This window comes from Pseudophryne corroboree, chromosome 9, assembly GCF_028390025.1.
Source record: "Pseudophryne corroboree isolate aPseCor3 chromosome 9, aPseCor3.hap2, whole genome shotgun sequence".
NCBI classification, from domain to species: Eukaryota; Metazoa; Chordata; class Amphibia; order Anura; family Myobatrachidae; genus Pseudophryne; species Pseudophryne corroboree.
Window position 1 is genome coordinate 271,657,842 of NC_086452.1, and position 16,801 is coordinate 271,674,642.

Below are 16,801 nucleotides of genomic sequence, written 5' to 3' on the forward strand. Positions count from 1 at the left end.
ACTGCAGTGTCAGACAGGATGGCAGATTTAAAAAATAGTCCCCAAACAGCACATGATGCAAAGAAAAAAAGAGGTGCACCAAGGTCGCTGGATGGCTAAGCTAAGCATCACAAGTGGCCGACACAAACACCTGGCCCATCTAGGAGTGGCACTGCAGTGTCAGGCAGGATGGCACTTCAAAAAAATAGTCCCCAAGCAGCACATGATGCAAAGAAAAATGAAAGAAAAAAGAGGTGCAAGATGGAATTGTCCTTGGGCCCTCCCACCCACCCTTATGTTGTATAAACAGGACATGCACACTTTAACGAACCCATCATTTCAGCGACAGGGTCTGCCACACGAATGTGACTGAAATGACTGGTTGGTTTGGGCCCCCACCAAAAAAGAAGCAATCAATCTCTCCTTGCACAAACTGGCTCTACAGAGGCAAGATGTCCACCTCCTCCTCCTCATCGTCCGATTCCTCACCCCTTTCACTGTGTACATCCCCCTCCTCATAGATTATTAATTCGTCCCCACTGGAATCCAACATCTCAGGTCCCTGTGTACTTTCTGGAGGCAATTGCTGCTGGTGAATGTCTCCACGGAGGAATTGATTATAATTCATTTTGATGAACATCATCTTCTCCACATTTTCTGGAAGTAACCTCATACGCCGATTGCTGACAAGGTGAGCGGCTGCACTAAACACTCTTTCGGAGTACACACTAGAGGGGGGGGCAACTTAGGTAAAATAAAGCCAGTTTCTGCAAGGGCCTCCAAATTGCCTCTTTTTCCTGCCAGTATACGAACGGACTGTCTGACGTGCCTACTTGGATGCGGTCACTCATATAATCCTCCACCATTCTTTCAATGGTGACAGAATCATATGCAGTGACAGTAGACGACATGTCAGTAATCGTTGGCAGGTCCTTCAGTCCGGACCAGATGTCAGCACTCGCTCCAGACTGCCCTGCATCACCGCCAGCGGGTGGGCTCGGAATTCTTAGCATTTTCCTCGCACCCCCAGTTGCGGGAGAATGTGAAGGAGTAGCTGTTGACGGGTGACGTTCCGCTTGACTTGACAATTTCCTCACCAGCAGGTCTTTGAACCTCTGCAGACTTGTGTCTGCCGGAGAGAGAGATACAACGTAGGTTTTAAATCTAAGATCGAGCACGGTGGCCAAAATGTAGTGCTCTGATTTCAACAGATTGACCACCCGTGAATCCTGGTTAAGCGAATTAAGGGCTCCATCCACAGGTCCCACATGCCTAGCGGAATCGCTCTGTTTTAGCTCCTCCTTCAATGTCTCCAGCTTCTTCTGCAAAAGCCTGATGAGGGGAATGACCTGACTCAAGCTGGCAGTGTTTGAACTGACTTCACGTGTGGCAAGTTCAAAGGGTTGCAGAACCTTGCACAACGTTGAAATCATTCTCCACTGCGCTTGAGTCAGGTGCATTCCCCCTCCTTTGCCTATATCGTAGGCAGATGTATAGGCTTGAATGGCCTTTTGCTGCTCCTCCATCCTCTGAAGCATATAGAGGGTTGAATTCCACCTCGTTACCACCTCTTGCTTCAGATGATGGCAGGGCAGGTTCAGGACTGTTTGCTGGTGCTCCAGTCTTCGGCACACGGTGGCTGAATGCCGAAAGTGGCCCGCAATACTTCTGGCCACCGACAGCATCTCTTGCACGCCCCTGTCGTTTTTTAAATAATTCTGCACCACCAAATTCAATGTATGTGCAAAACATGGGATGTGCTGGAATTTGCCCATATGTAATGCACGCACAATATTGGTGGCGTTGTCCGATGTCACAAATCCCCAGGAGAGTCCAATTGGGGTAAGCCATTCTGCGATGATGTTCCTCAGTTTCCGTAAGAGGTTGTCAGCTGTGTGCCTCTTATGGAAAGTGGTGATACAAAGCGTAGCCTGCCTAGGAATGAGTTGGCGTTTGCGAGATGCTGCTACTGGTGCCGCCGCTGCTGTTCTTGCTGCGGGAGGCAATGCATCTACCCAGAGGGCTGTCACAGTCATATAATCCTGAGTCTGCCCTGCTCCACTTGTCCACATGTCCGTGGTTAAGTGGACATTGGGTACAACTGCATTTTTTAGGACACTGGTGACTCTTTTTCTGACGTCTGTGTACATTTTCGGTATCGCCTGCCTAGAGAAATGGAACCTAGATGGTATTTGGTACCGGGGACACAGTACCTCAATCAAGTCTCTAATTGCCTGTGAATTAACGGTGGATACCGGAAACACGTTTCTCACCACCCAGGCTGCCAAGGCCTGAGTTATCCGCTTTGCAGCAGGATGACTGCTGTGATATTTCATCTTCCTCGCAAAGGACTGTTGGACAGTCAATTGCTTACTGGAAGTAGTACAAGTGGTCTTTCGACTTCCCCTCTGGGATGACGATCGACTCCCAGCAGCAACAACAGCAACGCCAGCAGCAGTAGGCGTTACACTCAAGGATGCATCGGAGGAATCCCAGGCAGGAGAGGACTCGTCAGACTTGACAGTGACATGGCCTGCAGGACTATTGGCTTTCCTGTCTAAGTAGGAAATTGACACCGAGGGAGTTGGTGGTGTGGTTTGCAGGAGCTTGGTTACAAGAGGAAGGGATTTAGTGGTCAGTGGACTGCTTCCGCTGTCATCCAAAGTTTTTGAACTTGTCACTGATTTCTGATGAATGCGGTCCAGGTGAAGTATAAGGGAGGATGTTCCTAGGTGGTTAACGTCCTTACCCCTACTTATTACAGCTTGACAAAGGCAACACACGACTTGACACCAGTTGTCCGCATTTCTGTTTAAATAATTCCACACCGAAGAGGTGATTTTTTTGGTATTTTGACCAGGCATGTCAATGGCCATATTCGTCCCACGGACAACAGGTGATTCCCCGGGTGCCTGACTTAAACAAACCACCTCACCATCAGAATCCTCCTTGTCAATTTCCTCCCCAGCGCCAGCAACACCCATATCCTCATCCTGGTGTACTTCAACAGTGACATCTTCAATTTGACTATCAGGAACTGGACTGCGGGTGCTCCTTCCAGCACTTGCAGGGGGCGTGCAAATGATGGAAGGCGCAACCTCTTCCCGTCCAGTGTTGGGAAGGTCAGGCATCGCAACCGACACAATTGGACTCTCCTTGGGGATTTGTGATTTAGAAGAACGCACAGTTCTTTGCTGTGCTTTTGCCATCTTAACTCTTTTAAGTTTTCTAGCAGGAGGATGAGTGCTTCCATCCTCAGGTGAAGCTGAACCACTAGCCTTGAACATAGGCCAGGGCCTCAGCCGTTCCCTGCCGCTCCGTGTCGTAAATGGCACATTGGCAAGTTTACGCTTCTCCTCAGACGATTTTGATTTAGATTTTTGGGTCATTTTACTGAGCTTTAATTTTTTGGATTTTACATGCTCTCTACTATGACATTGTGCATCGGCCTTGGCAGACGACGTTGATGGCATTTCATCGTCTCGGCCATGACTAGTGGCAGCAGCTTCAGCACGAGGTGGAAGTGGATCTTGATCTTTCCCTATTTTACCCTCCACATTTTTGTTCTCCATTTTTTAATGTGTGGAATTATATGCCAGTAATAGATCAACATATAATACTGGTGGTCACTGGTCAGCAAAACTCTGCACTGTACTCCTCCTATATAATACTGCTGGTCCCCAGTCCCCACAATAAAGCAGTGTGAGCACAGATATATGCAGCACACTGAGCACAGATATGGAGCGTTTTTCAGGCAGACAACGTATACTGGTGGTCACTGGTCAGCAAAACTCTGCACTGTACTCCTCCTATATAATACTGCTGGTCCCCAGTCCCCACAATAAAGCAGTGTGAGCACAGATATATGCAGCACACTGAGCACAGATATGGAGCGTTTTTCAGGCAGACAACGTATACTGGTGGTCACTGGTCTGCAAAACTCTGCACTGTACTCCTCCTATATATATATATATATATATATATATATATATATATATACATACACACACACACACACACACACCACACACACACACATCTGAATATTTATCATAAATTATTTCTATTTATAAGTGAATGTCTTTCTCATCACTTTGTAGGGTTTGGAACTCTATCAAGTAATAGATGATCACAATAATACAATAGCTAAACTGCAGGATATGGCATTGAAAAGTCAAAGTGAGCATTTGCAGGTAAGTGATTGAGAACATTAGCATATTGGCACTTTTAACGCCACACACAAATATGTATATGTGTGTAGAGTTTGAACTCTCATCGTGTCAAAATGCAAATTCTAGATTTTGATGTCTCTTTCATTAAGGTTTATGAAAAATAACACCTATAGGATAATTATTTTACTAAACTTAAAGTGAACTGCATCCTCTGAGCATGGAGGGACAAAAAACACTGGTACAGGTTGATATTCCCATATCCGAAAATCCGATATCCATCATTTCTGCTGCGGGGTACACTTGGCTCCACAAGGATTAACATCGGGGTGTAGAGTAGGATCTTGATCCGAGGCACCAACACGCTCAAAGCTTTGACTGTACCCAAGATGCACAGCGCCGCCTCCTCTATAACCCCGTCTCCGTGCACAGGAGCTCAGTTTGTATGTTGGTGCCATGCAGTAAGAAGGAAATCAACAGGGGGGTAGCCCTTGCAGCCCATATTAAGCTAATTTCAGAAGAAAAGAAGAACTTTTGAAGACTTCAAGGGATGCAGCTTTTATGTATGTCAAATAGACATCCTCTGCTGCATTTCCATCACTCCCCCAGCGGCGCTGTATACTCCCGCGCCCTGGTTGCCGGGTAACTACAGCGGAGGCTCCGGTGTCCTTCTGTTAGTCACACACACTCGCCGCTGACCTCCGGGATCGCGTGGCCGCAGGTACAAGGGGAGGTAAGGGGTCTGGTTGGCCAGCTCTTACCGCGATCCGGTGCGGTCGTGGAAAGCGGGCCGCGCGCGCTGGTGTGGACACTGTAAAGGGCAGCCGCTCCACTAGTCATCAGGGCACAGGTGGGGATTTTTCTCTGATAAAAACTCGTTTTTAATAGCCCGCAGCGCCCGGTGGGGAAGCCAGCAGTGGGATAAGGCCTGACCTGTAGCCCCTCCCCCAGCCCCAGGGCGCCATTTGGGTTAATGTTCCCGCCCTGGAGCTGCATATCTCTCCCTCACTCCCTGTCAGCTGCCATTACACGGAGCTGCGCTGTTCGTGGGACTGCTGTGGCAAATCCTCCTCTGTAAAGCTGCCTGCTCGCCAGCGCTGTGCATTTTACAGGACACTTAAGTATTCTACCTGTCAAGGGATAGTGATAGTTAAGAAACAGTGCATACATTCAGGGCTGTGTGGTACAAACGCCCTGTGATATACATCCAGTATTTACTGTGTTTTGTTATATCTACTGTTTAAATATATAGCTATACTGAGTATTACTTTGTATTGCTAGTCCAGTGCAGTTTTACGGTTGAATAATTTCTGCATGGTACGCTTGTGACTATATATGTGTGTGTGCATGTAGCCGCTGCGTGGCTGCCATCTCAGGTATTTCACTCAGCGTGCTACTCCTATATTCTGTAACCTGAGGGGGCTAAGTGTTTCAGGTTTTCTGAATAATATAGGTATTTCACAAGATATACTTGCTGTGTATTTTTATAATCTCTTGGATTCCCGGTTTGTGCTGACAGGTAAGTCACACTACACTGGGAGTTCTTGCTAGGTATATCGCTGCTAACATTGTACCAGGTTGCCTGATATTGTGCTTATTATTATGTCAGCTACACGAGGCAACGGAGCTAGGGCGTCTCCCACATTGCGTGATGGTGATGCTGCAGACACTTTTGAGGAAAATATGGCAGCAAAGAGTTCAGGTTCAGGGGGTTCCTTACCCCCCAGTGGGTCTGTAGCACCGGGGTCAACAAATGACCCACCTTGGGTTACCTTTTCCACACTGTTAAATAAGCTATAACTGACGCCCCCTGTGGGACCACCTGTGCCAATGCAGCAGTTTATGGTTCTTGCAGTCAATCTGCCGTGGGCGGATCAAATCTCAACTCAGTTACAGCACTTGAACCGGTCACTGACTAAATTTCACTCTCGCCCACCTAACACGTCTTCTAAACGTGCCTCTACGTCCTCACAATCCACTGCTATTCCGGACACATCCTCTGAGGATGATGGTGCATGTACTGACCCCACAGACACAGACTCAGATGCTTCTGATGGGGACGGGAAGTCAATGGTGGATGTCCCTGATTTGATTAAGGCTATCAGGCTCATTCTTCAGGTCTCTGATGAACCTGAGCCTGTGGCTGTCTCTAAAAATCCGGACAGATTTAAAGGTAAGAAAGTGGTTGAACAAGTTTTACCTCATTCTCAACACCTGGCTGACATACGTCAGGAATCCTGGGAAAACCTGGGAACAAAATTCACACCGCATAAGAAACTGTTGGCTCACTATCCTCTCTCTGCGGAGCTGGGTAAAAATTGGGAAACTCCTCCGCCTGTAGATTCTCATGTGGCACGCATGGTAGTTTCCTCTGCTCTGCCAGTAACTACCGTCACCTCTCTGAAGGAACCGATGGATAGACGCGTGGAGGGTTGTTTTGAAAGCAATTTACACCCTAACGGGGGCTGTGCATAGGCCAACCATTGCAGCAACTTGGGCTGCTGAAGCTGTAGAGGCGTGGGCTCAGGAGCTAGAGGTGGCGCTGCCTTCCAACACATCTGAGCATACTCGACAATGTCTCTCATATATTGCCACGGCTTCTCTGTACCTTAAGGAGGCGGCCTCCGATGCTGGGGTGCTGGCGGCCAAGGCTGCTACTACGTCCGTCTTGGCCAGACGTATCCTTTGGTTGAGATCCTGGTCGGTAGATATAGATTCCAAGAAACCCTGGAGGTGCTTCCTTTCAAGGGAGACATGCTCTTTAGAGAAGACCTCAATAAGATTGTGGCTGATCTGGCTCCTGCTAAAACAGCTTGCCTACCTAGAACGGCTCCTTCCACGCAGAAGGCTAAAAGTACTTTCCCTCGGCCCTTTCATCCTCCAGGTAAAGCAAAAGGTCAGGCGTACCCAAAGCAAGCTCATGCTTCCAGACCTGCCAAGACCAGACCGAAGCGGGCCTGGGCTGCCCATCAGCCTGCTTCCAAAACTAACAAGCCTGCCACATGATGGGGCGGGCCTCCCTCTGGGGGATCCCAGGGTGGGGGGCCGACTTCTAGGTTTTGCCCAGGAATGGTTGAAGACCACTTCTGATGCCTGGGTAAGGGAAGTCGTCACTCGATGTTACGCCGTACCCTTCAAGAATCGTCCCCCTAATCGATTTTGCCTGACACATGTTCCTCTGGACCCGACAATGGCAAACACTCTGCATAGAGTGGTACATTCCCTCCTGACCACAGGAGTGGTAGTACAGGTGCCTCTGACTCAGAGAGGCAAGGGGTACTATTCACCGCTGTTTCTAGTCCCGAAACTGAACGGGTCCTCGCGGCCCATTCTCAATCTGAAGTTCTTGAACAAGTATGTGCGGGTCTCCAAGTTTCGTATGGAAACTCTGCGCTCTATTGTTCTGGCCTTGGAGCCTGGGGACTATATGGTCTCCCTGGACATACAGGATGCCTACCTGCATATTCCTATTGCAGTGTCTCACCAGCATTACCTGAGGTTTGCGGTGGGCAACCTTCATTACCAATTTCGGGTATTACCTTTTGGTTTGACAACGGCTCCGCGAGTTTTCACCAAAGTAATGGCGGTAATGACGGCTGTACTACGCCGTCAAGGGGTCAGGATTCTACCGTACTTGGACGATTTGTTGATCCTGGCAAATTCCCCCAGAACTTCTCCTGTGTCATCTAGATCTGACGGTCCAGTTCATGAAAGCCCACGGGTGACTAATCAACTGGAAGAAATCCTCCCTGGTTCCTGCTCTGAGCATGGTGCACTTTGGAACGTTATTCTTGTATCAGAAAAAAAGTCCTTAAGCTTCAGGACAGGATTCAATGCTTCCTATCTCATCCGCAAGTGTCGATACATTCGGCAATGCAAGTGGGAGGTCTCATAGTGTCGGCTTTCGACATGGTGGAGTATGCTCAATTCCATTCTCGCCCTCTGCAGAAGTTAATTCTGACCAAGTGGGACGGCCTGCCTCACCGGATCAGATCTCACATGATCTCCTTGTCTCCGGAGGTCCGCCTGTCACTGAGCTTCAGGACCATCGATTGAGCAGGGGCCGTCCCTTCTGGATATACAGCTGGGTCCTGCTGACAACGGATGCCAGTCTGAGAGGTTGGGGCGTGGTGTTGGAACAACTTTCCCTTCAGGGTCGGGGGACTGAGGAGGAGTCTCTACTCTTGATAAATATTCTGGAACTGCGGGCATTGTTCAATGCGTTGACAATTGCCCAGCATTTGATACAGAACAGACCTGTTCAAGTACAGTCGGACAACGCCACCACGGTGGCGCACATCAATCATCAAGGCGGCACTCGAAGCCGCATGGCAATGAGGGAAGTATCACGGATTCCTCAATGGGCAGAACGCCATCTGCCGGCCATATCCGCAGTGTTCATTCCGGGTGTCCTAAACTGGGAAGCAGACTTTCTCAGTCGTCAGGACGTACACGCTGGAGAGTGTAGCCTTCATCCAGAGGTGTTTCAACTTCTCGTGGACATGTGGGGCCTTCCAGATGTGGACCTTATGGCGTCTCGACACAATCACAAGGTTCCGTTCTCCGGAGCAAGGTCAAGGGATCCTCAAGCAGCATTCGTGGATGCTCTGTCAATCCCATGGAACTTTAGGCTGCCGTCTGTCATCCCCCCAGTGTCATTACTGCCCAGAATAATACGTTAGTTCAAGCAAGAAGGAGGAAGCCTACTTCTGATCGCTCCAGCGTGGCCCAGGCGGCACTGGTTCTCCGATCTACAGGGCCTCTTGCTAGATCGTCCCCTTCTACTTCCACAACGACCAGATCTCCTCTTTCAGAGCCCTTGTGTTTACCAGGACTTGGCCCATCTGGCTTTGACGGCATGGCTCTTGAAGCTTCCGTCCTGAGGGCCAAGGGTTTTTCTGAAGCGGTCGTTCAAACTATTGAAAGCCCGTAAGCCAGCTTCTGCTCGGATTTACCATAGGGTTTGGAATGCTTACTTTTCTTGGTCTACATCTCACAATCATGACGTTTTCAAGTTTAGCACGGCCAAACTGTTGGCCTTCCTACAACAGGTCCTGGACTTAGTCCTTCGTCTGGCCTACCTCAAGGTTCACATTTCTGCCTTGTCAGTTTGGGTTCAGAGAAAGATTGCTGCCCTACCTGATGTTCATACATTCACTCAGGGCATGTTGCGGATTCAGCCTCCTTATGTACCTCCTGTGGCCCCTTGGGATCTGTCGGTGGTTCTGGAGGCCTTGCAAGAGTCTCCGTTTGAACCTCTTGCCTCTGCTGACCTTAAGTGCCTTTCCCTTAAGGTGCTGTTTTTGCTGGCTATTGCTTTACTTAGAAGGGTCTCGGACTTGGGTGCCTTATCCTGTAAGTCCCCCCCATTTGATTTTTCACCGTGACCGGGCAGTTCTTAGAACGCGACCGGGTTATTTACCCAAGGTGGTGTCTTCCTTCCACCTTATCCAGTAGATTGTGGTTCCGGCCTTTAATTCTCCTGAGTTGTCTTCCAAAGAACGATCTTTGGATGTGGTACGGGCTCTCCGTATCTATGTGAAGAGAACATCCTCCATTAGGATATCTGATTCTCTTTTTGTACTGTTTCGTTTTCACAAACGTGGCTGGCCTGCTTCCAAGCAGACCGTGGCCAGATGGATTAGAATGGTGATTTCACATGCTTATGTGTACATGCTGGTCGTCAAGCTCCTGCTACCATCAAAGCCCATTCTATTCGGTCGGTTGGACCTTCTTGGGGCGGCCCACCGTGGTGCGACCCTTGAACAATTCTGCAAGGCGGCTATGTGGTTCTCAGTGAACACGTTCATAAGGTTCTATGCCTTCGATACTTCCGCCTCCCAGGATGCTTCCTTTGGACGCCGGGTTCTTGTGCCCGCTACAGTGCGTCCCCTCCCATAAGGAACTGCTTTAGGACATCCCCGATGTTAATCCTTGTGGAGCCCAGTGTACCCCGCAGCAGAAAACGAGATTTATGGTAAGAACTTACTGTTGTTAAATCTCTTTCTGCGAGGTACACTGGGCTCCACATGGCGCCCACCCTGACGCACTTAGCTTCTTTGGGTTGGTGTGGCATTAACCGCTGACACCCTCTCCTGTGGTGAGTGTGTGGTGTAATTGGCTACGAGCGATTGTCGTCTCTAGTACCTGCTACTGCATTGGGCTGGTTAACGAAACTGAGCTCCTGTGCACGGAGGCGGGGTTATAGAGGAGGCAGCGCTGTGCATCTTGGGAACAGTCAAAGCTTTGAGCCTGTTGGTGCCTCGGATCAAGATCCTACTCTACACCCCGATGTTAATCCTTGTGGAGCCCAGTGTACTTCGCAGAAAGAGATTTAACAACGGTAAGTTCTTACCATAAATCTCGTTTTCTTTAGGGCAACTGAAACAGTGACACCTTTGTGTTGATGGTTTAATGTACACAAACTTTGTTTCTTGCACAAAATTATAAAAAATATTGTATAAAATTACCTTCAAGCTATGTGTATATGAGGTGTTATTCAGGTTTGTTAAAAAGTTACAAGTGTAAATAGGGAGAAAAAAGACAATTTTTTTCCCCCTTATATATATATATATATATATATATGTATATATATATATATGTATATATATATATATAGAATTTGGATATGCAGGCACTCACCAATAATTTCAACAGGTATTTATTGATAACTCACAGAGACATAGAGACAGTGTATCGACGTTTTGGTCGCCACATGACCTTCTTCAGGACATCATATAAGGACATCAAAAGTGCAACATCATGGTGTTGCACTTGACTGTTGCCCTTGATGTCCTTGTATGATGTCCTGAAGAAGGTCATGTGGTGACCGAAACGTCGACGCACTGTCTCTATGTCTCTGTGAGTTATTAATAAATACCTGTTGAAATTATTGGTGAGTGCCTGCATATTCAAATTCTATATACTGGCCTTTGGACTTCCAGTGGAGCACCCCATCGTTGACTTCATTAAGCTTGGAGTGTGGACTTTATCGCTTTTTTTTTTATATAGATAGATAGATAGATAGATAGATATATCTATGTATAATATACCAATTCATGTTGAAGAGTGCTCCCAAAAAGAATTTTTTTTGTCTTTTCTTTCCCTATTTACACTTTTAGTTGATCTACAAAAATTTTTGCACCACTTGATCAAAAACTATTAAATAACACTGCTCATATTGGTAATATATATATTTACATATGTGGAAGCATACTTTGGATGTTGTGTAAGTTGGTGCGGGACTGATAACTTGTATTGTTAAAAAGTTAGCAATTGGGCAAAACCATGTTGCACTGCAAGTGGGGCAGATATAACGTGCACAGGTGTGTTGTGTTCAAACTGAAATCTAAATTGCAGTGTAGAAATTAAGGGCCAGTCTTTTCCAAGCACATAAATAATATAACTCACCCAAATCTAAATATCTCTGCACATGTTAAATCTGCCCCACCTGCAGTGTAACATGGTTTTGCCCAATTACAAACTTTTTTACTTTGCTAACAAACCTGAATTACCCCAAGTTGTATATGAAACATATATAAATACATTTTGTGTTTATATTTGTGACCCATCCTCAAGATATCTCATTATAGTATGCAAATATTCCAAAATATGGAAAAATCTGAAATCCAAAATACTTCTGGCCCCAAGCATTTTGGATATGGGAGATACAACCTGCACATGCTTGTCTGAGAAATGTATTCTGTGCAGGTGCTTTTAAAGAGCATTGTAAGAGCATTTACTCACTTGTAATGCCTTTCGGTGCTTGCCTGTGATGTTGGCAATCAGTGAGCATATAGAATGTATATCCTCCGATAAAACCTGTATCCAGAAACGACTGATTAGGGCACCCTTAGTGGAACTAAAGAACTTTTAATACTTGTTTTGGATATTGATGGTATTTCAAGACAAGTAATTATGTCACGCACAAATAAAGAACTGTTCATAAGTGCTACATTTTAGACATTATGGGATATGTATAGTGTATTGTTTTGTTAGTCTTTCCAGGTAATGCCAACACAGTTGCAGTTTTTGGACCTCCAGAACACATTATTCTCTACCCAGATGGAACTTCAGAAAAAACAGATGGCACTGCGGCAAAAGGAGCGTCAGCTGACTGATGCTAAAAGATCTCAGAGGTTGCTTGAGGTTGACTTATTAGAAGGACAGCAACAGAAGGAAACCACGTGGAAGCATAACCAGGTAATTGCAACCTATATTCACTAAAGATCTTTTTTTGTTTCAAGATATATTTTACATGTATTACTATTGCATTCTTATTTCTTGCTTTCAAAGTCTCTGAGAATGTCATCATCTTTGAAAAAACAATCTTTAGTAAACATACCCTTAGGAGTTGGTTGACATTTGGTAGTCACTTGAATGACTATTCTTGTAGTCAGTTAATACATTCTCAGTCATTCACTCAGTGTGTCTTACATGTATTTGCATTGTGAGTGCCCTGAAAATAGTGCAGAAAGCATTCTTGATTGAGCGTTAATTCCAATGCATTGCTCAACCTAGCTGTCAGCTTTGCATAATTCTTCCACTCGCCTAGGTAGATATGATGACAGTATATATACATTCGAAACGTACAGTAAATGGTGTTCAAGCAATAACAAACACATCCAAACAGGAGAAATACCTATATACAGTTGTGCTGATAAGTTTACATACCCTAGCAGAATTTGTGATTTTCTGGCCATTTGTCACAGAATATGTATGATAACTTACAAACTTTTCTTTTACTCATGGTTAGTGGTTGGGTGAAGCTATTTATTGTCAAACAACTGTGTTTACTCTTTTTAAATCATAATGACAACAGAAACTACCCAAATGACTGTGATCAAAAGTTTACATACCCTGGAGATTTTGGCCTGATAACATGCACACAAGTTGACACAAACGGGTTTGAATGGCTACTAAAGGTAACCATCCTCACCTGTGATCTGTTTGCTTGTAATCAGTGTGTGTATAAAAGGTCAGTGAGTTTCTGGACTCCTGAAAGACCCTTGCATCTTTATCCAGTACTGCACTGACGTGTCTGGATTCTGAGTCATGGGGAAAGCAAAAGAATTGTCAAAGGATCTGCGGGAAAGGGTAATTGAACTGTATAAAACAGGAAAGGGATATAAAAAGATATCCAAGCAATTGAGATTGTCAATCGGCAGTGTTCAAACTCTAATTAAGAAGTGGAAAATGAGGGATTCTGTGGAAACCAAATCACGGTCAGGTAGACCAACAAAAATTTCAGCCACAACTGCCAGGAAAATTGTTCGGGATGCAAAGAAAAATCCACAAATAACTTCAGCTGAAATACAGGACTGTCTGAAAAAAGTGGTGTGGTTGTTTCAAGATGCACAATAAGGAGGCATTTGAAGAAAAATGGGCTGCATGGTCGAGTCGCCAGAAGAAAGCCATTACTACGCAAATGCCACAAAGCAGCCCGCTTACAATACACCAAACAGCACAGAGACGAGCCTCAAAACTTCTGGAACAAAGTCATTTGGAGTGATGAGACCAAAATTGAACTTTTTGGCCACAACCATAAACGTTACATTTGGAGAGGAGTCAACAAGTCCTATGATGAAAGGTACACCATTCCTACTGTGAAACACGGAGGTGGATCGCTGATGTTTTGGGGATGTGTGAGCTACAAAGGCACTGGAAACTTGGTCAAAATTGATTGCAAGATGAATGCAACATGTTATCAGAAAATACTGTAGGAAAATTTGCACTCATCAGCCCGGAAACTGCGCATGGGACGTACTTGGACGTTCCAACATGACAATGATCCAAAACATAAGGCCAAGTTAACCTGTCATTGGCTACAGCAGAATAACATGCAGGTTCTGGAGTGGCCATCTCAGTCTCCTGACCTCAATGTCATTGAGACACTCTGGGGAGATCTCAAACGTGCAGTTCATGCAAGACAGCCCAAGAATTTACAGGAACTGGAGGCTTTTTGCCAAGAAGAATGGGCAGCTTTACCATCTGAGGGAATAAAGAGCCTCATCCACAACTACCACAAAAGACTTCAAGCTGTCACTGATGTTAAAGGGGGCAATACACGGTATTAAGAACTGGGGTATGTAAACTTTTGATCAGGGTCATTTGGGTAGTTTCTGTTGTCATTATGATTTAAAAAGAGTAAACACAGTTGTTTGACAATAAATGGCTTCATCCAACCACTAACCATGAGTGAAAGAAAAGTTTGTGAGTTATTATTCATATTCTCTGACAAATGGCCTGAAAATCACAAATTCTGCTAGGGTATGTAAACTTATGAGCACAACTGTATTCTTGGGATAAATTGCGTTCTCAGGGCCAGCTGCAAGTACTGGATACACTAGGCATTTTGCAAATGCTGACTGACTGGTGCTGTCTTTGTTCCTCAGTTACAGATTATGGTTTTGTGAGCATGTTTAAGCACTCTTTGCACAAGACAGGGAGTTGTTTCTGTTGTATTGGAGAGTATTTTTGAAGTTTAATTTATGTCCCATAGTGAACTAGTTTTGTGCTTATAAAATAAATGGACAGAGGTGGAGCTTGTAAAGTTCAGATTAATTCTAAATAAACATTTCAAATGCCAGCGTTAATATATGCTGCGGATGCATGGTGCATCTTATTACCATATACGATAAAAGTGTGCTGTACGTTGCAAATACTACATCCCTTAATAGAAAACAAGTACTCGCACACTTTGTAGTCTGAGGTCCAACGCTCAGAGATGCATGTATTTGATATTAAAAGGGTATGCATACAATATGACACATGTACAGTAATCCATTCAGTTATAATATGTGAATATGTGTTTATATATATATATATATATATATATATATAGGAAAAAGGAAGGGATGAGGGTGAGTAGCGACCACGGTGTCCGTAAAAGGTAAACAATTGCCAGTATGTTTAAAAATTTAAAAAGCTATTTATTAACATAAAATTCAAACATAAAGGAGATACATAAAAATTGGGACAATAAATACACAACTGAACTAAAAGCACCAAATAAAAGCGTAAATTAAAGGTATCCTTATCTTAGAGTGAGGTAGGTACAGGTCAACCAACGCGTTTCGTCTGATGAGACTTCCCTTTGAAGAAGTCTCATCAGACGAAACGCGTTGGGTGACCTATACCTACCTCACTCTAAGATAAGGATACTTTTAATTTACTCTTTTATTTGGTGCTTTTAGTTCAGTTGTGTATTTATTGTCCCAATTTTTATGTATCTCCTTTATGTTTGAATTTTATGTTAATAAATAGCTTTTTAAATGTTTAAACATACTGGCAATTGTTTACCTTTTACGACACCGTGGTCGCTACTCACCCTCATCCCCTCCTTTTTCCTACATTGTTTTTAGGGTTTTACCACCCCTATATTCTTTGTGGGTAACAGCAGACGCCCCGTTAGCAGCATAGGGGAGTGTCATAGTGACTAGCCTTTTTAAAACAACATATCTGTCTTATTGCACATGTGGCACAATATTAATCCTTACGTTTACATATATATATATATATATATATATATATATTTAATTACATAGTTACAATTACACAAGAAGCAGTTGTAGTTACATAGGGATCAGATACAGCCAGCATACTTCACCCTATTTGCTCAATGCACAGTCCTCTCCATCTTTGAATCTGCACCAACAGCAACGAACAGAGCTTCCTGGGTGAGGGGAAATACCTATATACTGTGTATTGGGGGAGGTACATGTCTGGGACTGAGTCTTCTGTTATTGGTCCAGGGGAGGGAGATCTCTCATTCATGATGTGTTATTGGTCAGTTTGAGGGCTTTTGTCCTAGGTTGCTGGCACGTGTCTTCAGGATATCCTTTGTATTGATACATTTGGTCATAACTAATCGTTGCAATGTGCTACAATCTACTTATAGTTATCAAATTAACACACACACATTCTCCTGATCATTTTGACACTAAGCATGATATGTTTAACTTGTTCCGTTCCAGTAATACATATATATCTGGTTTTACATTCTCTTATATAGATACATTATAATGTCTGGTGCTTGACATGTTTAATTTATGTGTTGTATGATATATATGTTGAATATATCATAGAAACATAGAATTTGACGGCAGATAAGAACCACTTGGCCCATCTAGTCTGACCCTTTTTTTTTATCCTTTAGGTAATCTCAACCCTTTTTGAATCTTAATTCTTTGTAAGGATATTCATATGCCTATCCCATGCATGTTTAAATTGCTCTACAGTCTTAGCCTCTACCACCTCTGATAGGAGACTATTCCACTTATCCACTACCCTTTCTGTGAAGTAATTTTTCCTTAAATTTCTCCTGAACCTCCCCCCCTCCAGTTTCAGTGTATGTCCTCGAGTTCTAATATTTCTCTTCCTTTGAAGAATGTTTCCCTCCTGAACATTAAGACCCTTGATATATTTGAAAGTTTCTATCATGTCCCCCTTTCCCTTCTCTCCTCCAAACTATACATGTTAAGATCTTTTAGCCTTTCCGGGTACGTTTTGTGATGTAGGCCATGCACCATTTTAGTTGCCCTTCTTTGTACACTCTCTAATGTATTTATATCCTTCTGGAGATATGGTCTCCAGAACTGGACACAGTATTCCAGATGGGGCCGCACCAATGACCTATACAGTGGCATTATCAC

General features: G+C 44.6%; 1 protein-coding gene across 5 annotated transcripts in view; it reads left to right on the top strand.

Annotated features, from left to right (window-relative positions):
* Positions 1–16,801, top strand: part of PDE4DIP (phosphodiesterase 4D interacting protein) — a 1,081,329-nt gene that overhangs the window by 368,776 nt on the left and 695,752 nt on the right. For all 5 annotated transcript variants that reach the window (XM_063940306.1, XM_063940302.1, XM_063940304.1 and 2 more), the window contains 2 exons: positions 4,080–4,172; positions 12,147–12,350. In XM_063940306.1, the coding sequence (XP_063796376.1) occupies positions 4,080–4,172; positions 12,147–12,350 (297 nt within the window). The remainder of the gene's footprint in view (positions 1–4,079; positions 4,173–12,146; positions 12,351–16,801) is intronic.